Source organism: Glycine max, chromosome 20, assembly GCF_000004515.6.
Source record: "Glycine max cultivar Williams 82 chromosome 20, Glycine_max_v4.0, whole genome shotgun sequence".
In the NCBI taxonomy this organism is placed as follows: Eukaryota; Viridiplantae; Streptophyta; class Magnoliopsida; order Fabales; family Fabaceae; genus Glycine; species Glycine max.
This window is the reverse complement of record NC_038256.2, coordinates 38,879,057-38,903,386: the sequence shown is the minus strand read 5'-3', so window position 1 is coordinate 38,903,386 and position 24,330 is coordinate 38,879,057. Positions and strand designations below refer to the sequence as shown.

The window sequence follows — 24,330 nt, the reverse complement described above, 5'->3', positions numbered from 1 at the left end:
TTCATAACAAATGACACTATAATGATTTAAAAAATGCTAAATAATAGTAATAGACTAACTTTTCGCAAAAACAAATTAAGACAAAAGGAAAGACCGAAATGAGAAGAAAATATTATTTTTTTATATTTAGTGAAAAGCTTTTGGATTGATTTTCAGCACACATATTTAGTAGTAGGAATTTCCAGGCTAAAAAAATATTACAAATGCCCTGCCAGCTACACTGCTCTTGCATGTCATGTGCACCTTATCACTTAATTAGGCAGACAATTGATGAAGCAACCTATGATCCAACTCATTTTAACATCATCATCAAATTTTCTGCAACTCAAGGGAGCTACTATTATTTTAGCCTTTTCTTTGTCTTTTCCATTAAAGGAAATAAAGCATTGCAAAATCTTTCTTCAAAGAAAATTTCACCAGCATGTATTGTTACATATGCTCCCTGTTGGTATATGACTGACACATGACAATCATCACTGCCAGACCAACCACTTCTTACTTAAGCCACAATATTTATTTTTTGTAACTAACTTTTTCAGCACCTACTTTCAGCTGAGTTTTGACTGATGATTAACTTCAATGACAACATAAATAAATAGACACAAAAATCGATAATTATACTCAATCTAAAGTTGATGTTTCGAGAAACGCTATCACTAACAAATACACTAGTGCATCAGAATCTGTGTGTTGAAAAATGGTTAAAAAGCCAATTCCTTAATTATGAAGAATACAAAATGAAAAACCCCCAAAAAGTTGCAGGTATATGTACGTTATTACTAAGCTAGTTACCATAATCCCAGATGGGCCCCTCTCCAGTGTACTGCATGGTACCAGAAACCCTTCTAAAAGATGGCGTGGCATCTTGAAGTTGAAATCACAAAATTAATGGCATGCAAAAATTCGGATATAAAGTTCACTTTTGAAATAGACTTATTGAGAGACCACGAGAACAACCATTCCATTAATTTCTTGATAACCACGTGCTTTAAATTTGGGCCAAGAAATTAAGTCTAGCTAGTATATCTTGAGTATCAACACAAAAACTGGTCAGAAAGTATATATCTAAGGAATTATAAGGAGATACTGTCACCCAGCTAGTTCAAATGAATAATAGAAAATACAGCCTTGACAATCTCCTATTTAGGACTAGAGGCCAAATAACCAAGTTGATTGGCCAATACATCTACATCTTCAACACCTAGTACACCATGATCTTCAATACCCTCATTAAGCAAATCTTGCCAAAACACTTCATCAATATCTTTATCTCTACTTTCTAGTCGAATATTATCTTCCTCCAATATTCTCTTTTGGCTTTCAATATTCTCCTCATCAAGATTCAAAACAAGGGGTAGATCAGGTACCTCAAACTCTAATACCTTGGCAGTGTATTCCTGCGGTTCAAGTTTAACGAAATTTGAACACTCTTCAGCACAACCTAATAACTCATCATCACCACCTACTTCAACAACATTACTAGGCCCTTGATCAATAGGCCTCCTCCTCTTCTTGGAAAAAGCTTCCTCAAGCTCCTTTCTCCAGTACTCCTTTTGCTGAGCTAATTGTTGGACGAAGTTTGGATTCTGCATTGCCCTGGCCAAAAAATTCATCATTTGTTGCTGTTTCTGTTCAGTCTTTTTAAGCCTTCCTTCCATTTCTTGAAGGTGAGATTTGGTACTTTGCTGCTGTTGTCTGAGCTTCACCAACTCCACCATAAGAACTTGCCTGTCTCGCCTCAACCGATCAACTTCTCCATCTAATCCAAACGGCCCCACCTCAACACAAGGCTCTACTACACCTTGCTGCTGCATTGCGTGAGATTGATGATTTGCTTTCCTCCTTCTAATGTTCTTCAGAAGAATCTTTTGCCCTCTAAGAAACAACTCATTAGCAAACTCCCACTTATCTGGATCAACCTTTCTAAACCCCTACAGATCATGTCATCAAATTCCTTCTTCATTTTCAAATCTATATATCAAATATCGCTGTAATAATGGTTTGACAAATGCATGTGATAAAACTCTTATATACCTAAAGCACCTAGCTAGATAAAAGTGGTAAATTTATTAAGCCTTAAATATATAAAAATATAACAACATCACTGCAGATTAAAGGTGCAAATTAATCGATACTGTCTCGTGTCATTTTATCTTGTAACTTTTCTGCTAGCTTTTTCCTCTTCAAGAATCAAAATAGGGGAAGTGCAGAACCTAATAAACGAAAGAAACCGGGGCCAATCAAACCTACCAATACCAAATATGATAATTGAAGATAGAAGAATTAATACAAACACATTAATTCATGAACTTCAAATTAAGAAGATAATTAAGGTTATATATCATTGAATCTAAATATACAATTTATAATGAAAACAACATTTCATTTCATCACACTAAGAAAAACTAGGAGAAGAATAAAATAAACATCATGTTATATATGATTGGGGAGTAGAAAGAGAAATAACTGACATAGGTGTTGAGTTGCCTGACAAAACTGGAGAAATTGTTGTGCTTGAAGAATTTGGGGAGAAGGGTTATGGAAAAGGCCTGTGGATCCCACACAACGAAGCTGTTGTTCCCCGTGCTCCAGGAGACTATATGGTTTGTGGAAGGGTCATCAACGATGTCGTATGTTTTTGTGAGGAATGGTGGAGGGCCAGTTTCATGAAGCCCCTCAATTGGTTGAGGAACAACCAGTATTGGCTGCGGATCATAGCCACCACAAAAGGAAGAACTTTCTCCAAGAAACTCTTCCTTCACTTGACCATGAGGATCCATATTTGAATGTATATATATGGAGCTAGCTCTAGCTTAATTTGATCTAGGTACCCTTCTTAATTCTTCCTGTGAAACAAGATGGGCTTGCCTTTGACTTTGACCTTGTGATGAGGCTCTCTCAGCAGTTAGCTATATGGAAGTAGCAATCAACAAGTTTAAGTCTAACAGAAGACATTAATTTCTCGTAACATAGTGAATCAAGATTCAACAAGTTTGAGTCTAACAGGAGAGATGTTTGCATTTAGTGTTTAACCATATTTCAAACAAGATTGGCTCCATGGGAGAATAGGTGTTTGAGAAAAAGAAAAAAGAAAAAAAAGCTATGGAAGTAGCCAATGCAGTGAAGTTAAACTATTCACAAAGGAATTTGGCAGTTTTGAATAATGACATAATGAAAAGGAAGATCAGATTGTTTCTCTATAGAATTGGCTATAGCTCATAGCACAAGAAAACTTAGAAGGGAGAGAGAAGAGGGTGGAGCAGTAAATGTAGACTGGTTGTATAATGTCATGGTATGATGATGGGGAAGGAAACTTTTGGAGTAGAGCGACGTGGAGGAACCAGAAGCATTTGCAGCATGAGAGTATAAATGGCTGTTGTTGATGCCTTTGCTCTTTTCTCTTTTTGCTTTTTCTTTTTGGGCTGATATTATTATAATTTGTGAGTCATGTGTGTTTTTTCTCCTTTGGGAAAGCCGTTGTGCGTTGCAATTAATTTTGCCCGCAGTTACCGAAACATATAAAATTAAGAAGGATAAGATATTAGTATATTAAAATAATTCCTTTTGGTTTGCTTTGGTTTTTTGTCAACGGCTAGGGTAACCAAGAAGTTACTAGAGAAATTTAGTTTAGTTTATACAAGTAATTTGTTTTGTTTTATTATGTCCTTTTTGGTCATCTTCCATCTGATTAATTATGTTTATCCCTTTCCTTTAATTTCCTCTTCTGTATGGTTTGTCAGATGTAGCTCTCCTAGTGGAGGAATTACCATGGCTGAATGAATAAACTTCCAATTCCAGTTTGCTGTGCCAATGTAGCACATATACAAGAGTAATGAATTTCCTAATCTCCTAATTAAAACAGTATAACACACTAACACGTGTTAGTTGTTACACATCACATTAATTATATAATCACTTTGGATCTGGTTGGAGGTGAGGAATTGGGATGCCATAGTTGGAATGTCGTTGAAATATCAATCTCTCTTTCTCCTAGATTCAACTGCCTTTTGTTAAAAAATATATATATAATTACTTTAGTTTTTTATCTTGTATGTGTTAAGATATATGGACGAAAACTCATTTATTAAAAAATGCTTAATTATATGTAGTCTTTCTTTAATCTCCAAAGTTACAATTGTACTAATTAGATCTTTTAAGTATAAAAAATATGTCTCAAATGCAAATTCTAATTTACAACAAGAGTTAATGAAAGGGATCCGATCTAATTGTTTATCTTTTTACTTGTTTTCAGCATAAAAATGATAAGAGAAGGACACAAGTAGGTGGGTATTGTTTCACCTTTTTTAGCTCTTAAAATGGAAAAATAAGAAACATTTTTTTTATAAAATTTGTTAATAAAACAATTTTGTAATTTTAGAAAACGGATAACTATTTTAAGGAGTAGTAAACAAGCACATTTTTGTTATAAGACATTTAAATTTTTTCCTTTAACAATATTTCTTCTGCTCTTGTCCATGATTGCCAATGAAACTGACCCCAAACACATGTCACTTGATCATTGATAGAGACATAGGGTGCCATATTTTTTGTAGAGCCCAAAATTCACTCCGCTTATGAAAGCAACCAATGAATGTTTTAGAACGGGCACTATGCATGTGGAGTCTCACTTCTCTGTTGTTCTTTCTTGTATTTTCTCTTTAAAATTATATAATTTTAGTGATTTTTAAAATTAAATATTATCATTAAATATTAATATAGCTGTCATACAGCATTATTTTCATGAAACAGTACAGAAATAGTATGGGAAGGAACAGTAAAAAAATCAAATTCATGCATGTGTATTGTGTACATAATTTCCTCTAGCAACCAATGAATGTTTCAGAAGCACTTTTAAAATGTTCTCAATATACTCAGCTAAGAGGTGATGTTAATACTAAAAGGATGTAAAAAAATTGTTAGAAAATAATTAATAAGGTTTATGCTATTTATTGAGGAAAAAAATTGTTCATTTGCCACATAAGAATATTCTCGTATACTTTTATGAAAAAGAAATAGACAATTTATTTTTATAAAACTTGGTACAAGTATACGGTATACCAAAACCTAAGGCCTCTAAGTCAAAAATAAGCTTTGAAAAATGCAATGAAATCTTTTATAGATAAAAAAAATGCATAAAATATTCCTTTTACTAAAAAAAAAGAGTGAAAAATGACCTAGCACGAACTAGCATAGAGACAGAGTCACGGAGATTCGGTCCGTTTGGAGACGTGTAGAATCGGCGAACTAAATATGATGGACTAGGTGGATATCAGCGACTCAAGCTTGTCAAAATTAATATCTGATTCTACACAATATTATTTTATTCCATAAATTCATTAAAAAAGTTTTACATCTATTATTATATTATACGGTAAATACTCATATTCATAGCCAAAGATTAGCTAAAAAATTCACTCCTCAAAAAAAGAGAAAATAAATTTCGTTCTTAAATATATAAAAGTAAGATAAATTAATTCTATTGTTAAATTTGTAAGATATTTTGTTACGAAATTATAATAATAATATTTAATGATTAATTTAATAATAAAATATATTTTTAAAAGATTAATTTAACATTAAGTTATAAAATTTAAAAATCAATTTATCACTAAATTTTAATTTTAATTTTAATTTTTTTAATGACCAATTTATTAGTGCCTCATACTTAAAAAACAAAACTATGTATTTACTCAATATTATATTAATATTATTTATTCAAGCATCCTGCCACACCCACAGTCACCGGGTTACTCCTCCCCTCCAATACCTTTTGAATTAATTTCAATTTTTTATTAAAATTTATTTTAAGGATTTTTTTAAAAAATAATCGCCATTAAATTGCACTTATTCTGAAGAAAGAAATCTTTTATTGTTGACTTAAAAAAAGTTCTTCAAAAATATTTAATAATTTATCCTCTTGTCAAACAATAACTGTCCCTTTCTCACACTAATATTACACACACACAAAATTATGTGAAGCCTTCTATATCTACTGTTGGCCAAAAGGAATCCATTATGATCAAAATTGGATAAGTAACTTTTTTTTCCCCTATATTGTATGTTTCCTTGGGTAAGTTGCATACAGAATAAGCGGTGAAACTTCTAGCTAGCAGGATTTAAATGAAATTAACGATCTTAGACTTTCATGAGGTGTATATTGAGATTGCTATGGTTTTTAAACAATACTAATAACTAGCAATATATAGGTATGACAATTATTCCTGGGAGATCTCCATGGGAACTATCTCATTCAGAGCCTGTGGTCAGGAGACAGGGACTATGTTCCTCGCCCCGCAGGGTCCTCGTATCTTCGCGTATATAGAATTTTACTTATATTTTACTAGTAAAAAAAATACAAAAAAATTATCAGTAATATCTCACAAATCATAAAGACACAAACATTACTTAAACCCTAAAACGCCATCAAACATTCAAACTTCATTTCTTGAAGTCCTTCTTCACCTTTGTTCATTTTTCACTCCTTCACCTTCGTTCCTTCTTCACTTCTTCACCGTTCGTTTTACCGTTCCTTCTTCACTGTTCGTTTCAGCCGTGAACTCGTGGAAGCCTTCGTTGCACCTTTTTCTTCTTCGAGTCGCACTGTGCATTTCTGGGTTTCGCAACTTCGAATTGTTCTTCCTCTGTTGTATGTTCTTCCTCTGTTTTACTTATTTATTTCTATTGTATTTTCAATTCTTTGTTCTGCTCCTAGCTTATTGTGATATTTTGGTTTGACTGATTCATTGAGTTTAAAATTTGTAATTTAGCAATAAGAGTCAGATTTGTGCATTTACAATTTTACATGACTCATATTTGTAATTTTTGTTACTTGTTTGTTGTACAGAAAATGGGTACACCTATTGATGCATCCGTTAATACTATTGCTCCATTAGAAACACAACAAGTTGCTAATGACGCACAAAGCAATCCGGTGGAAGAAGCAGAAAATTCTCCAAATATAGAAGAAGTTGAAGATGTTGAAAGAAGTCCAAATAAAAGAGGATTAACTTCCACTGCTTGGACCCATTTCAAAAGAAAGAAGATAGAGGGAAGATGGAAAGCTATATATAAATATTGTGAAAAGAAACTTGGTAGATTCCATTAAAACAGAAATGTTCAATTATAATCTCTGAAAAGGTTATATGACTATTACAACCCAAGTTCTATGATAGAAAGGTATCTACAATATTACCAATTATATAAATAAATAAAACAGAAGAAGAACATACAGCAGAGGAAGAATAATTCGAAGTTGTGAAACCCAGAAATGCACGGTGCAACTCGAAGAAGAAAAAGGTGCAACGAAGGTTTCCACAAGTTCACTGCTGAAACGAACAGTGAAGAAGGAACAGTAAAACGAACGGTGAAGAAGCGAAGAAGTGAAAAGGGTGAAGACAATGTGAAACGATAAAACGACGGTTAAGAAGTGAAGAAGGAACGAAGGTGAAACAGTGAAGAAGGAACAAAGGTGAAGAAGAAAGTTAAGGAACGAAGTCTGAATATTTGATGCGGCGTTTTAGGGTTTGGATAATGTTTGTGTCTTTTTGACTTTGAGATATTACTTATATATATATATATATATGATAATTTTATTTTGTATTTTTTTTACTAGTAAAATACTATATTAACCCTTATATTTATGTTATACATATTATAAGTTATGAGAGTATATAAGTAAAATTTTATATACACGAGAATACGGAGACCCTGCGGGATGGGGAGCATAGTCTCCGTCCCTGTCCCCAAATTAGCTGCGGGGGACTTTTATTTCCATCCGTGTCTCTGCGGAAAAAAAATTTTCCGACCGCAGGACCCCGAATGGGGCAGTCTCCACTGGGGTCCCCGAGTTGCGGAGAGAATTGTCATGCCTAGTAGTCATGTAGGCTTTTTAGTGATAAAGGAGCTGCACGCGAGACACCTGGCCAAACTTTATTGCATCACAAATAGACAGACACGTGTAAGCACTTGGCTAATATTTTAGTGTTATAATAATAATTTTTTTAGGAAATTGTTATAATAATATTAGAGATTAGAATTAAAGATTAGAGATGAGTGTAGAACTAGAACGGCATCGAATATACCCGACACCCCAAAATTCAAAAGGCAGGCACGACAAAGAAAATGAAAGCTTAGTGACAAGGGTCCCATATCTTGCTTTTTGTTTTTGTTTTTCTTTGAAGCACTTAATATTTTCTTTGTCTAATTTCAACTTTAGAATCAAATTATTGCCCCTAATATTAGGCAAAACTTGATTAGGGGTAGTTTTTTTGTCATGCAACTAAGACCACTGATCTCACTCACAGAACCAAGAGTTTTCTAAGAACTGGCGTAAAACAGAGAATAGAAAATTCATCATTTCATTGTACACGTCCTATGCCTTGGACTAGCTATGCATGACTTAGCTAAAACACCAAGTTTGAAGATGAAGATGAAGAAAATAAGATAAATTACTTTATTTTGCTTTAATTTACATAGTGGATTAATATAATAAACTTAACCTATTAACTTATTATATCTTTTACTTTTAAGAACCAGTTTGAATGGTTATTTATTTTTCCACTTTATTTCTTATTAGCTTATTCAAAAGTCATTTTTAGAAGAAATATTTATCTTCTTATCCCAAATTTTGCAAATCTATTGAAGATATTTTTTCTATTTTCTTCTATATTAATTCAAAATTAAATAATTGAAATAACAAAGTTTTTATTCTTTGCTTTTGTGTCGGTAAATAAGAAAAACAATAATCAATTTGAAATTTGGGTAAAAAGGATATGAGTTGAGAGTTTAAGAGGGAGTCTTATTCTACTCTAGGCTCACTCCACCCCCTGTCTTGTCTTATTTCAGTAAGTTTTATATCACGTTAAACACTTAGGTTAGGAAGATGTTATTATAGATATTTTTTCCCTCCTTTTATCTTTACTATCGTGTTACACACATAACGTGAATTAGCAAGGGAACATTTTTTTTTCCGCTAATAATGTCTTGTTAATTAGCAAGGAAATAGCGACTAATTTGCGTTCCCTAACAAAACTGGTAAATTGTTTAGTGAGGGAGTTATTCCTTTACAAATCCCTCGTAAATCTCTTGCAAAACCTTTGCGAGGTTTAGAAAAATGAAATTTGAATTTAGCAAGATAATTATTTTCGCATAAATTCATCACAATTCAGCGAGGGGATAAATCCCTCACAAATAATTCCTCCAATTTTCTTAAGAGCATAAACAAATTTCAATGAAAAATACAAATGAACTGTCAATTAATGCACAAGAAATAGTAAACTATACTTAGAGCTGAAGACATACTACACGTTCCTCTTTAGTTATGTTAACTAATTTACAAAAATTGGATTACACTATTTTAAAGTGAAAATAATCTTAATGTTGTTATAAAGTGAAAAACAATTTTATGACCAGTTCTAATCAACTATTAATGTTAACCAAGACTAACCATGCTATGAAGCACCATACCCAGACTTAAAAACGCCAAACACCAATGCCATATGATCGATTGCTACATGACCACTAATTCCTTTGCCTTACCACACCTCACCTATTTTGCACTACCACTTCCCTTAGACGAGCAGCTCCATATGCAATGAGCTATATAGACCCAAGCCAACAACACTACTAAGTTGCAAATAGTCATTCAACTTGAAGGCAGTGTATTTTGAACAGAAATCGAAGAGGGATATAAGTCAGTGTGTTACCAAAATAAACAAACACCTAGAAGCTCGTCTGATCAGCTTCTTTTTCTCTGTTCTTTCTTCCTTAAAACAAATTTTTTTATAGAATTTTTAAATTGTATGTAGCTCAACTTTTAAACAAAAAGAGAAGCCAAAAGAAAAACCATAATCAACACTTAAGTGCAATCTGTTTCTTTTCCACAGATGGAAAAACTAATACTTGATGGACAACTTTAAAGCGCATGAGATATTCATCATGAAAAATATTAGCATCACACTAAACCACATCTATCTATGACGTCACCTATATTTAAGGCTAGGTTCTCCCGCTTCAATTTTATCTCGTAAAATTTAAATACAGCCCAAGCATACATAAATATACATCAGCATACTAACATATGCTTATGTTTATTCTGTACCCAATTCTAATAATAATACAATGCAATCTTTATACAGGGACAGGCAACAAAAACACTGGCGAGGGTACATCAAGGCATAACAAGCCAGGACCCTTTATTTAAAGACACCATTATTTTCTTTTTTTCAAACCTTACTTTAGCAACAAAGTCTTGGTCCTTTTCATGTGGTACTATGATTAGGCAGAACCAGATCTTACGCGGCGGCATCAACAGCATGGTTGCTAACATCCTTTTCCACAAAATCCTTGACATATTGTTGTCTGCGCATTGAAATCATTTTATGAGGATTGAAAGAAAAGCCTCTGATTGAGTGACTGTTTAAGACAATAGAATTTATTAATTCATACCTTGCAGGGAGATGGTCATTTGGACGATTGTATGGAGTCCAAACTGGCTCACCAACAAAAAAACGCAAAGCCTGCACATCATAATTGTGTAAGCATTTATAATGTAGAGTAAATTAATCAAAAAATAATATAAAAAGAAAGGTTGAAAATGCATCAATAAAATAAGATTGCATGATGTCATATCTCAAGTTTACTATATTCATCAATCCTAGATAGCAACACAGAGCGACCCACTCCAAAACCGCTATAGCCAGTATAGCGAAAATTATAAATACAAAATAAAAATTTATATTTATATTTTATACTATACAGAGCCGAATGCTTCAAAAAAATTGTCCGAAAAGGTATATGCGTAATTAAAAATAAAATAAAATAAGTCATAGTCTAACACATTCACCATTAAATTAAGCTATAATTAAACAATAAGAGAAGTGAGAGCATAAAAATGAAGGCTAGGAGATAAATAATAAGATGGAATTTATAGTGAGTTGCAAGTTGAAAGTAAGGGTGCCAGAGGCAGAAATATTAGTTGATGTAAGGGTGCAATTGCAACAATAAGATTGCTACCTTGTGAACCAGAGGGCATGGATTCAACCTCTCCACTTCCCTGGGGTAAAGGCATGTACATATTCGCTCTCCAAACCCTACTAGATTGGAACCTTTTGCTCTACATCACACTAATGAACTATGAAGTGTCATAGTAAAACAAGGCCCTGTTATCTCTACTTTTTTAAACTACAACAGAGGTTGGAGGTGAGTTTGGCTGGAATATGTGTTGGCTAATATCAAGGTTTGGCCACAAAATGGATGGTTGAGCGTGAATGGCATTTTGGCTATCCGCCACTAATTGGATGCTGTTCAGCTGCAATTTTGGCTGCTATCACTCAATGCAAAAACTCTACGCTATAATTTTATGGTAGCAGCCAGCAGCTGTGACTTTCCACTACTGTGCAAATTGATAACTATGCAAGTTCCACCTTCATTTATGAGAACACAACTAAACAAATTTTTGCAATCATGTGCTTTTCTTTAAAAAAAATACAAAAAACAGATTCACAAAAAGCGTTGAAAAAACAAAAAAGGCACGGGGCAAAGTCAATGATAAAGTATTCGGAGAACTGACTTCAAAACATCAAGTTCCCAAAAAATGGGACAGAGGAATATAAGTACAAGGATATAATGTTTTTCTATTAGCAACAGAAAAAAGTAGCAGCGCAGGTAATACTTGTAAATATGCAATCAATACCTTAATGTAGTTGCTCTCATCTAGCGTAAAGCGATGATAAATTCCGGCAGGTAAGATGATCATTCCTCCTTTCTTGACCCACACACGAATCCAAGCTTCATTGCGATCCCTAACATCAAAATAGCCTAAAGACAAACATGATATATTTAGCAACTTAAAATGGTAGGCAAGGTGGCAAGAAAATCAAAGTAAAGCAAAAAATTAGTTCATACCACTTCCAGCAGCACAAAAGCGGATCTCCTCATCAGTGTGAAGATGCTCTTCAAAGAAGCTTTTGATTTTCTGTTCATAATTTGGCAACTTTTCTGGGCAGACCTCACAAACATCCTGCAGAAAAGGTGACTCGGGTTGAATTATTAAAAATATAAGCATAGCCAGAATGTCAAAGATGCATAAGTAGTGCACAATGTTAGACATAATTAAAATTATAGTGACTCTTTTGCATATTGTTGATATTTCTCAACATATATTCATTTATATTGAGTAGAAGGAAAGTTAATTCAAAGCCATTATGATGAGACATTAGTATAACAAACCATGTAGGTGTAACCACGCTCTTCACGAATCTTCTTCAGCTCTGGATCATTTTCATGGTTATCAGCATCTAGTTTCCAGCTAAGGACTCCAAGTTCTACAATTTAACACGTGTCAAAGATCATATGTTAGCGTAAAACCCTTAATCTGCACATAAATATAACCGATAAATGCAACAAGAAGCTTACCAGCAAGTTGGTCCAACGAGACAAACTCCTTGGGTTCTTTGTGGTGGGGGAGTCTTTGATCTTCATCACTATCATCCATGTACCAGGCTTGAAGGACATCCTCTCGTGGATCCTATGAAAAAATGAAAAATAATAAGATCCTCTTATTTATCGGGAGTTCTTAATGAAGAATTCATATAACCTCTCAACAACTGAAAAAGTAGCAGCAGCAGAAGTACACGTCTAACTGATTTGATATAGTTTGAGCACATGATCAATATATACAAGATTAAGAATATGCTAGTAATTGGAAAGCAAATAATATGTTTCAAATAGATAGCTGGCTTTAGAAATATCACCACACGAATGCCATAATACCGTATAAGACATTGAGACAAAAAGTAAGTTCTCCAGGAGTAGGAACAATGATAATCAGCATTACTTAAGAATAAACTACTTTGACACCACCTGAGATTTCTCAAGATTGTACACAACTCCCAGCTTTTTTTTTTTTTTTTTTTAACATTTACAGCATCCTTTCCTTATAGAGATACACTCACGGTGTAATCTTTTTCAAACAATTAAGCAGAGTTAGCATAGTTGTGGTGTCCGAGAGAAATTTGACGTGTCAGCATAATTTACTCGTTACTTAAAGGTTTCCATTTCAAAACTCCAAGGAATTTTTTGGGTAACATGGCGCCTGTTCTTTCCACAAATTTCTTCGCAACAAATCACGAAAATATCAATAATTCCTCATAAAAACTTAAAAATATTCCACAAACACAAACAAATAGCCAAGTTGAATTCAAATAAAATTAACATAATTATTCATGATGAAATCTGCGCTAAATTGTCGAAGCAGAGCTAAGCGAAGAAGTATTTTCTTAAAGGCAAAAGGTACAATTTGCTGATTAACAAAGGAAAAAGAGAAAAAAGATTATCACAGGAAACAAACAAGAGAGTTGGATTAATAATACCTTGTCGGAAGAAACCATGGTGACAAGTTTTTCTGCTACGACGGGTTCGATGCTGTTTTCTGATCGGATTTTTGCAATCCTGTGCTTAATGCCTACGCGATTTATAAACCCCTCAATTGCACATCCGATTTTACCAAAATAGCCTTTTTCGCCGATGGACAATTTTGCTTTTGTTTCTTACTTAAGAATATCCTTGTGACGATAATATTTTGTTATTTTGGCTATAATATATTTTTATTTTATTATAAAAAATCATTTTAATCCTTTATTTTTTAAAAAAAAAATATTTTTATCTTTTATTTTTTGCAAATTGGAGTCAATATTATCCTTCTTTCAGTTTACAATTTATTTCATTAAATGTAAAATACTATAAATTCCCAAAATCATCTTCATCAACAGATCTCCTTCCTTACAATCTTCAAACTCCAAAATCAATCCCTCTTTTTTTAACGATGAGAAAAAAAAAAGTTATATATCAACAATGTAATTTTTACACAAAGGTTCAATTATAATTATTATATATGACAAGTTTATTAATTTTTATAATAATTATCTTAAAAAACATATAAATGATAATTTATAATTGAATGATAATATAAAATCATTTTATATTATTAATGCATAGAACTCTATAATTATTTTGTTAACTTATAAAATAATGCAAAAATAAGTTTTATGCATAATGTGGTAAAATATTGTTTTTAAGAGTAATAAGAAATTTAAAGGAATTTTTTTATGTAAAATAGTCCTCTGAAAATAAAAGGATAAGTAATTTGTATGATATAACCGTTTCTGGCAACATTTTTATTTTTTATAATTTTTCGTATATTATTACAATTTTTATTTAAAAGCAATAAACTAAAGCATTAAATTATTTGTGATATTTAACGCATATTTATGAATCACTTTTTTTAAAAAAATAACTAGTTTTATTAAAAGCCTTCTAAAAAATAATTATTTTTAAAAATTTAAACTAAATATACATTTGTACTGTCAATTAATGATCCTTAAAAGAAATTAGTGAAAAGCTATTTTCTAAAACATATTTTTTTTCAAAAGTTTAATGGAAAAATATTTATAAAATAAAAGCAATCCAAGCATGTAAATAATAATTTGGTTTTTTTTGGGAAAAAAAATTGTATACAATTCAAACAGGAGGTATAGAATGGTAGGAGTTGTGGAAAATGCACGAAATTATATATAAAAAAAAAGTCAAACTTTAGGTAGTATTTACTTTAATTACATTTTGAATACATTTGAGATGAAAATTTTAAAAGTCTCATATTTCTAACTCTATTTTAATTCAAATATTTTATTTTTTTCATTCTTTTAAACCAATCGAACCCATAACATCCATATGTGTTTTTGGGCGTGTGAAGCAAAAATCCATAGTAAAATGAATTTCTGAGGCTGAAAGCCTGAAATCACCATGGAAAATTGGAGTTGGATTCCTGCATACATGCAGTTTATGTTGACTTATCATGATTTATCTATTTACTATTTTTTAAGAGAAATCATCATATCAGTATCATTTTGGTTAAACAAATAATATTTTTTTTATCATTCTGAAACGTTTATATACACATTTATATATTTATAAAATTTAATTAACAATAAATCACTATATTTACTAACCATTTTTTACCTGCCAATCGACACTTCAAACGCTAAGGTCAACAACTCAACATACTAATTTTAATTTTAATATTAAAACAAAATGTTTTGCAAGACTAAGATTTCTACGGTTAAAATTGTAAATGAGGGTTCTCGAGATTCCAGATCCAAATTGAAAGGTCAACTAAATAAATAAATAAAAGCCATCAAAAATTCCTTTCACACCACGCATGTTGCATGCGTTATGGTTGCGTGTAAGAATTTTATTTGATAGTACTTTATTTCGAAGTTAGCATTAATATGTTATCGTAGATTCAAATTTAGTCGAACAAGTTATCGTAGATTCAAATTTAATTGCGATTATCAAAAGTTAAAACCTTAAACAACGTTCGGCTAACTAATTAGGATTCTTCATTTAAAAAATGAGACTTCGAGAACGTTCGGCGAACAAAGACATATTAGAATGTGTAGTTTTAATTTGTTCCTTTTAGTTACACACACATTTTTTAGTAAAACGAAAACATGCTACTTTTTAATTTCATACTTAGTTCCATTGTATGTTTGAAACACACCAAATACAAAATTGAACTCATATTCCATTCCATCTCACACATTCATCAATATTACCTTAGAAACCCGTGGACATTGAAGCAAGCATGGAACACAACACGAATGCAATGACAGCACGATTCACGAAACATGTTTCCACGCATATTTCATCATTGGGAAACCAAATCAAATGCTATAAACACGATTCACTAATTATTTATAATTCCTAACATTAATGTGTTATGAATCGCACACTTTCTCAAAGCCTACATCCCGTGAATATATGCCAGTATCACTAATCTCCTCAAAGGAAAAACATGATCTAAATAACTGAACACGGGCAAACAGAACATAATAGCAGCTTCACAGAGACAAGAACTAGTAGTATATAAACATATATCATAAGCTCTTGGGTCTGTTTCATCTCATGCTTGGTATGTTTCAGGTTCATAGACAAGTCTTCTCTTATGATAAAACTACACAAATAATATACTAACAATTACATCACAAACCTTAAGCTGTAATATCTGAAACAAGATTTACTAGTGTATTTCAGGGCCCTAATGAGTTGCAAGTGGCACTCCAAATTTCTCAGTCAGGCCCTTAATGTATTCCTTTCTAGCAGGATTGTCTTCCTGTGGTCGATTATATGCTGTCCACACTGGCTCGCCCTTAAACAACCTCATTAACTGCACACAAACGCATATTTCCACAACAAAACAATGATTAATCAACCTAGAAAAGCATCTTGATAAATTTAAACAACCTTAAACCAGCATCATTTTCTTCCTTCCACATCCCAAAATGAAGCCCTAACAAGAGAATATATGGCTGTGGTTAGCACAAGACTTTCATACCTTCACATAGTTACTTGGGTCTAGGGTGAAGCGATGATAGATTCCAGCGGGTAAAATGATAAGATCACCGGCCTTGATCAAAATGCGAATCCAGCGATCATCCTTGTCTCGCACATCAAAGTAGCCACTTCCTTCTAAACAATAACGAATCTCTTCATCCTGATGAATGTGCTCAGTGTAGAAGTTCTTCAACTTCTGTTCATAATTTTCCACCTTTTCTGGGCATAAATCAAGCAGGTCCTACAGCATAAGATGCAAACAAATGTTTATACCACCTAGAATATTCGTAACAATGATTAGCAAACAACAGCAAACTTGAAAGATCGCCTTATACTCCTTGATTATTGAAATGGACTCATAAACAGGCAAGAACATGTTTAGTCTTAGGCTCTTAGCCAATATACTACTAAGTACTAAGAGATGGACTCAGTCTCAGAGCAATATTGTGTAGCTACTAAGTTCTGCGTGTCCTATCCCAGGAGTCACACTCTTCTCCAAAAAGTAAAAAGATATTTTGGAAATTCTTTTTAGTAAAAATTTTGCAGGATTTATTATATTTTTAGTCCTTAAATTTTTAAGATTTCTGTTTTTATTTCCTGAACTTCACTGATTACTGTAGCAACAGTCCTATATGTATGTTCAAATTCATATTATCCTGGGAATTCTAAATACTATTCATATCATGTGTTAATCAATGAAGAGGTAACAATTCAAGCACCATCTAATTACAGAAAACAAAATAAAATGAATTGAAATTAAGAAGAAAAAAATAGAATATTACCATGTAGTTGTATCCCCTATCTTCTCTAATCTTGGCCAACTCTTCATCGTTCTCATAGATAGTTGGATTCAGCTTCCAGTATAACACCCCAAATTCTGCTAATTGGTCCAATGAAACTGACTTGTTGGGATTGCGGCGGTGAGGGAGTCTTGGATCTTCATTGCTTTCGTCCATCAACCATGCCTGTAATGTCCCAACTTTTTATTAATAACAAAAACTCCTAGAACTAGATTCAGATTAGTTCATGGAGAAAACTCACCTCAATCGCCATGAATGAATGACAAGTTTCAAGTTCCAATTACTCTGATTTGTTCTCTCTATCTAAATTGCAACTGACCAGAGTGACATTATTTTATATATTTGTTATCCCAAGACATTAAAAAATAATAAATTAAAAACCACATGACATTATTGTGGCGCATATATTTCCTCTTTTTGTTTTTACCATCTCTTCGTCTTCCGTTGCGTGACGTGTGGCGGGTGTTTCCACCCGAAAAAAAAAAATATCGTTATCGTCGTTTTGTTTGAGTGCTTGCACCCTCTTGTTAACTGTCTAATTTTGTGGCAGATAAATGTGTAAAATTTCAGAATATCACTTTTTACATCACATGACAATAAATTTAGACATTTATATAATTAATCATATTTTTCCGGTCACAACATATAATATTTTAAATGAAGATATAAATTAAACCAGAATGTTCTAGTCAATTCAAAGGTTGTTTGCGGCCAAAATAAGGTTGGCATTATTGATTATGGCGTAACACATTTATCCTACAAAATATCAACATTCAATGAAATTACTCAAGTCATTCGTATGCTGAAAGAAAATCAAAACCAGCAACAAGAGAGTAAGCAAACGTAAGAGAAGAGTAAGAGAGTGGTTTGGCTTTGCACAAAAGCTATTAACATTTAACAAGAGGCAGCGCCATGAATTTACATATCATATATTCCTCGGAAAATGGCTGCTCCTGGCTCTACATTTCAACTCATAAAACCTTAAAACTTCAGTAACAGGAAATTCCCGAAGGATGAAATTAGATTACAAAATTGATCAGGTAAGCAGGACACTCCACTATCCTAAACAAAAGAAATTTGCCCAAACAGTTAAAAGATACTAAAATCGACCAGTCTAAGAGCAGTCCAATTGTTGCAGTAGGCTGCTAGACGCTATGGTCTCTTCAGTTATAATACTTTCATCATCTCTCTTCAATCATTCATATACGAGTCCCAACTCTGCATAATCTATCTAGTTAGAGTTTTAGCATTCTTGAACATCTGCAATGACACTGAGACAACATAAATTTATGACAAAATATTGAAAAATACTTTAGTTACCTAGCATTCAGATTGACCGTTCATCATATTCAACATTAGGATTTTAATCACCACCACAAATATTATATGTAAACTAGTCATAAAAGGTAACATCAGTTTACAAGGTTCTCTTAGAAGCAGTTTACAAGGTAACATCAATTATTAATATAATTTTAAAATCTTGTTGAAGGCTAATTATCACATTCTTGTAAGAAAAAATGTGTTTTGTTACTTAGCAGTTGAAGAGAAGATTGCAACCAACCTTTGTCATTGAGATCAATGGGAAGGGCAACCTTTAGCTGGTTGTCAGCTGAACCACTAGATACTAGAGGCAGTCTAGGCTGTGGTGGAGAGCTAGTACTGCTACGGCTTGAATTCCCATTTGAGGCATGGACCTTCACTGGAAGGTTCAAATACATCTCGAAGTTAGATGAAGTTATCCCAGTCAATTTCTTGCCTTTCAATCTCCCCCTAACATAGAAGGCAGATTAAGAGAATAATTCAGCGGGCTATCACTAAAAGTATATACACTTGTAACACAATGGCTGGAATACATGTCTATAAAAATGGCAGTTCAGTACTGCAAATACCTGTCCTTACGCTTTTCAAGATATCGCTGCAATGACACTTTTCTGCTTGCCTGACCCTCTACATCTTATCAAAGCGATATATATATATTATGAATACTTAAGTTGTAACAATTTGATGTATGGAAACTTATTACAATGCTTTAAAAGTTTAAACAACAATTCTCTGTACCTCTTAAAGATAGTTGCAATCTAAGATGAATATTATGCTACCATGTGGGTGCATAAATATATGTCATTAAAGTTGTATATCACTTATTTGATATTTTGACAATTTATTACAACAAAAATCATCCTCTTATACCCGTAATGATAAAGTACAGCCAACCTACAAGATTTTATCATATTCCATTGCATTTAGATTCGCGAAGAACAAGTTCTGTTCACCAGATATTTAAGTGGAGCAGGTGCACATTACCTAGATACTAAAATGGCTGGCAATTATGAGCACCAGTAGGGGGGACATAATTGATGAATGATATCAGCACCACTACCCATACATATATGATCAATTTAGAAGTGCACACAACACAGCTGAATCTAGAAATACACTGCAATTCTAATGGTAGCTTTTTTTTTTGTTTGTGTGCATGCCGGAGGGAGGGGGTTTACAGCTAATAGTAGCAATTTTACCAGCAGACATGATGGTAAAGTATACAAGAAGCTCTTGCACTCAAAAGTGGAGCTTACATTCAAAACAAAGGTAGAAAAATTGTGGCATAACATCATAACTCTAGGACAATGGTAGCAATAACAACAAAAGCCTTTTCCCATGGGCTAAATAGATCAAAGAAAGCCATTGTGGTTTATCCAAGAAAGAACCTTAAATCAAGTAGGTGAATTTTGTTTTTCTTAATTCATAAAGACCATGACCTAGTATGCCTAGGAAAAAAACAAAAAAGGACCTCCAAAGACTAACCAAATCAAATGAAAAGAAATGGGGAGGACATATTAAAAGAAATTCAATAAAGGAAGTAGCAAGGGTCCAAATTCAGGCCATTAGTTTATCAGAAATTTCAATTTTCTACTTCAAAATTTTCTGCAAGTTTGCCGTAAAACAGAACAAGTTCTAGCAGACTGAAAATTCCAAATAGTTAATTATACTTACCAGCATCACGAGCTATGCTACCTTTCTCTCTATATTGCAGAGGATATTCCATCATCTTATCTGTAAAATACAATTCAGAACACCAATTATGAAGTTATAAATACCGCAAAAGGTGTACATATGTGGATCTTAACATTAGTTCAAAATTATGCAGGTTATCATGATTTTATCAAGTCAGAGATGTTGTGCCTGTCCATCTTCAAGACACAGACTCAAAAGCTATAATTCTAATATTAGGCATTCAGAGTGAATTTGATCATAATAATGACTGGACATCCAATTATTTTTCAACTTTCACAGCAACGGAACAACCAGTAGCATGAAAAACTCAACGAACATGACACATGAAATAGTTCAACAAAAAGCAACTATTAGCTTCAACCCTATTTCATGATTTCAAAGCAAGGCAACTTGGCATTGTATCCTCCTTTAAGAAATATATTGAATCAGGATAGTTAAACTAATAAAAAGACTACAATATTTTCCTTCATCTGTTCATCAGATGAAATCATTCCTTGAATTCCAATTTTTTATGCAATGGGCACTGAAGAAGACTCATTCCGTTGCACATCAAAGTACCAATACTTCAGCAAAATTAAGCAATCTTTCAACCCACTTGCTACCTGATTGAGCAACCTGAAGGATTGTTGTATCTACAGGAATGAGGACATCCTTATCCATTGGTAAGTGGCAAGGAGAAGGCCAAACAGCTGCATTTCCATTTGAAGGATCATCTTGAGTAAACTGGACAGGACTCACCGCAAGCTGCATGATTGCTCGTGCCTGCAAATCCAAATACATTGCATTGAAAGGTGAAATCTTATTGGATTTATGGCCAACTATTTATGCAAGAGGATGGATCATTACCAACCTTATCAGGCGAGACTCCATCATAGACATTCACCTTACCACAATAGAAAATTGTCATTTGCCCAAATGATCCACTAGTTGCACACCCTCTGTGATCACATTTGTAAGTAATGTTAAGAGTACAAATGGACAATACATAAAAGAAACACTGGCCAGCAACTAGTCACGTATTTTTAATGCCAAATGTATTGAATCTAAGCTAATTGACATTTTAGGTTACCAGATCGCTCTATTCATAGGGAAAGTAACTATGTAAAGAATGTTTTGAACAGTTAATCACTATCCTAGACTCCTATTTTTGTAAAGAATGGCACAAGGGCAGTTTTTAATTTAAACATGAATATTAGTTAGTTAGATGAGGTTAGTAAGGTAAATAAATAGAAGGATGCAAGGGAAGTGGCTTCATTCTGTTTTGTTATCATCTGGAAAACTGAGCATTAGCTCTATTGGAAATGGAAACCCTTCGTCAAGGGGAAACCCTTGGAGGAGATTTAGCTTTCCTTTGCCTTGTTCATTTTTAATCAAGAAATACAATCTTTCTCTTCTTTTCTCTATTTTCTCATCCAGGTTCCTAACACCTAATTATAATACTCATGTCAGTTTTCTTTTCAGCTAGGTATGATTACCACTTGCTGCAACTGAAAGCAAAATTTCCAAGAGATTCCATATCCACATAACATACAATTTCCTACCATATCCATGGCTGAAATCAAGGGTTGTTGGTTATCCACAAATAAACAGGTTCATTTGTTTAGATGCTAGAAATAACAAAACAAGCCTTGACAGAGACCAACACAAATTTATGGATGGAAACTTCACTCTTATTTGTTTGTACTCCTAGAATCTTGAGACTCATGATATTAAACCTAAAATAATCACTTTTACACCTAAGGAACTTCCCTCCTTCCTTTTGATATTTAACCTGCATGAACCTTGTCTCCACCTCAATCATGATATCTAAATAGAAAATTTTAAATTAAAGCATGACACAATCGTATAAGGTTGGGCATGAATGGAAAACAAAAACCAACAATTAAATATTAATTAGTCAACAAAAGTGCAAACACAATGCAACAAATATAGAATAACAACAATATTAAAGTTACAGGGATATCTAGATTTGGAAACAGCAGATATTTGCTTCCCATGCGCCAACTGGTTGTTTGGAATTGATAGAAATCCATAGTGCTTCTGGAGGTAGCACTTTCCAATCATCCCCCCCCCCCCCCCCTCCTAAAAAAACCCACCTAATACATCCCAGAAAAATCCACACATCCAAATTAATGACCATAAACCTTTTTCTAACCTCACTTTAAGCACCAACCCATGATCCCACGACAAACTTCTGTATAGGAAAAAATAAGAATATAAAACGAATTGAGTTTCTCCCATAAGCTAAAAACAACTTATACACTTCAGTTTTTGGAGAAGTTAAATTGTTAAAAGAAAAAGCTTCTATAAAATTTAACATTAGCTTATAGGAGAAGTCCAATTCTTTCTTTTTTTTCTCCTGAAGAGTTTATGGAAAAATTTATCCAAACAGACCCTTAAGACTAGTTCACCAACAGCTTTTCCTCCACTTAGCCCACCCATATACAATTAATGGATACCAAAAACCCACCGTCCGTATCATCTCCCACCTCACAAAAAATTTTAAGAAACAAAACAATGAGCCAATTTTCCAACCTAACACCAAAAGCAAACCGTAACATTTAAAGTTTTAACCACCCAAATCCTCCTATCTAGTCCCTCTAGTCCACAACCTTCACTCTTCACTGAACTCCAAAACACACCTTACCAACCACATTATTTTCTTCCCACAAAGTTTCGAAAGCAACATCAAAGATCCAACTAGCTTGGACGAGATTCCACACCCCAAAACCTTAAAAAAAATGATTAAAAAAAGAACTATGACGGTCACACAAAAAAAGGCATTAAAAATCATGGAGAGAGAGAGAGAGAGAGAGAGAGAGAGAGAGAGAGAAAGAAACAAACTTGGGGCTAGCAACGTTGGTGTTGGTGTCATTAGTTTCCGAAGGTTTTTCCCCAGACGACGCAGGTTTCTGAATGTCTTCAGCAGCATGAAAAGAGGATTCTTCAGGTGGCGGAGCCTTGGGCGGAGGAGGAGGTTCAGTCAAATTCACCTACAACCACGATTCATGAGATAATATTAGAGGCTCCAGAAGCAAAGGTGAAAGGAAGAAGAAAGTAACTCACTTGAGATTGAGGTTGAGGTGGAGGGGGAGGAGCATGACTACGGTGGTGCATGGCGGTAGGAGGAGGAGTATCATCGTCGGAAGGTTCCAGCAGCGCTTTCAGGGAAATGACCTGTTGGATCGCCTGCGATTTGTTCCAGGAAGGCCTGCGCATCCCTGTACGAACACGTGTCTTGGACATTTTAATTACTAATTATTAATTCATTAATATCGTTCTCGTTAAATTTAATTTATAATTAAAAAAACCCGCATCCCGAGCGAGCAAGGGATTAATGTTTTAATTATAATATAATAATGTATCTAGGGGAATGGAGGTTTATCAGGTGCCGGAAATCATGGAGGAGAGAAGAGAGAGAAAGAGAGAGAGAGAGACCTTTTTCTTTGAGGAATCTGCGACAGTCTTCGCGAGTGAGCTGAGAAATGTCATCCTCGGTGAGCTGGTTGAGGGGCTTGTCGAGGATGGATCGGAAGGTGGCGGTGGTGGCACCGCCGTTCATGGCCTCCGATTCCGGCACCCGCTCGTCGGTGGGACCATCAATTTTGTAGAGAGTGTGGTTGTTGTTCAGCGTTTGGGTTGGGGGGAAATGGGGGAAGGCTGGGAGGGCTTTTTTAGGACTTGGGGTGAACCCTAAGCTGCCACGTATGTTTCTGTCTTAATTATTCACAACTAATCTTCCTTCTCTTATCCTTATAACTATACGTTTTTATTTTTTTTTATATTTGAGATTTCAGATATCTTAATCTATTTCATCGTAGATTAATGCTATCCAAATGAATTTTACGTAAAAAAAAAATATATATATATATATATATAAATTTTTTCATCAAATAAATTATTCCCATAAATATAAATACCTCGAATTGGGTCAACATCATTGCTTAAGCTTTACTTACTGTTCATTTATTTACTTTTATTTCTGCGTGGAAGTTGGCGTCTCTTTGTAATTATTTGTGTGTTGTTGGGGTTGGGGGTTTCTTGGGTGAATAAATTGCCTTTGTCCACTTGCGTTGCTACTTTTCTTCCCTTCACCATTGCACTTTGCAACGGTATGGGCTTCCAC

The 24,330-nt window shown here is 33.6% G+C and overlaps 4 protein-coding genes across 7 annotated transcripts; all 4 read right to left on the bottom strand.

Moving 5' to 3' along the window:
* Positions 1-1,047: 1,047 nt before the first annotated feature.
* HSF-37 (heat stress transcription factor 37) lies at positions 1,048-3,469 on the bottom strand. Its single transcript, XM_003555303.4, has 2 exons — positions 2,472-3,469; positions 1,048-1,931 (listed from the first exon to the last, which is right to left on the bottom strand). The coding sequence occupies exons 1-2, from the start codon at positions 2,778-2,780 to the stop codon at positions 1,140-1,142; spliced, it is 1,101 nt and encodes a 366-aa protein (XP_003555351.1). The 5' UTR covers positions 2,781-3,469; the 3' UTR covers positions 1,048-1,139.
* A 6,409-nt stretch (positions 3,470-9,878) lies between these two features.
* LOC100306042 (putative 1,2-dihydroxy-3-keto-5-methylthiopentene dioxygenase) lies at positions 9,879-13,450 on the bottom strand. Its single transcript, NM_001249722.2, has 7 exons — positions 13,371-13,450; positions 12,415-12,526; positions 12,229-12,323; positions 11,905-12,019; positions 11,693-11,817; positions 10,447-10,517; positions 9,879-10,359 (listed from the first exon to the last, which is right to left on the bottom strand). The coding sequence occupies exons 1-7, from the start codon at positions 13,386-13,388 to the stop codon at positions 10,293-10,295; spliced, it is 603 nt and encodes a 200-aa protein (NP_001236651.2). The 5' UTR covers positions 13,389-13,450; the 3' UTR covers positions 9,879-10,292.
* Positions 13,451-15,701: 2,251 nt separating this feature from the next.
* On the bottom strand, positions 15,702-17,499 carry LOC100500592 (1,2-dihydroxy-3-keto-5-methylthiopentene dioxygenase-like protein). Its single transcript, NM_001249586.2, has 4 exons — positions 17,431-17,499; positions 17,172-17,354; positions 16,391-16,630; positions 15,702-16,222 (listed from the first exon to the last, which is right to left on the bottom strand). The coding sequence occupies exons 1-4, from the start codon at positions 17,440-17,442 to the stop codon at positions 16,094-16,096; spliced, it is 564 nt and encodes a 187-aa protein (NP_001236515.2). The 5' UTR covers positions 17,443-17,499; the 3' UTR covers positions 15,702-16,093.
* Positions 17,500-18,061: 562 nt separating this feature from the next.
* Positions 18,062-23,929, bottom strand: LOC100808970 (protein TIFY 4B). 4 transcript variants are annotated; one of them, XM_006606013.4, is made up of 9 exons: positions 23,643-23,929; positions 23,271-23,425; positions 23,049-23,197; positions 21,055-21,142; positions 20,807-20,966; positions 20,184-20,243; positions 19,079-19,142; positions 18,751-18,959; positions 18,062-18,460 (listed from the first exon to the last, which is right to left on the bottom strand). In XM_006606013.4, the coding sequence occupies exons 1-9, from the start codon at positions 23,764-23,766 to the stop codon at positions 18,417-18,419; spliced, it is 1,053 nt and encodes a 350-aa protein (XP_006606076.1). In that variant the 5' UTR covers positions 23,767-23,929; the 3' UTR covers positions 18,062-18,416. The 4 variants fall into 4 exon arrangements, with proteins under 4 accessions (XP_006606076.1, XP_006606078.1, XP_006606077.1 ...); XM_006606015.4 differs by having other exon boundaries at positions 18,062-18,449; XM_006606014.4 differs by having other exon boundaries at positions 19,079-19,136.
* Positions 23,930-24,330: the final 401 nt, after the last annotated feature.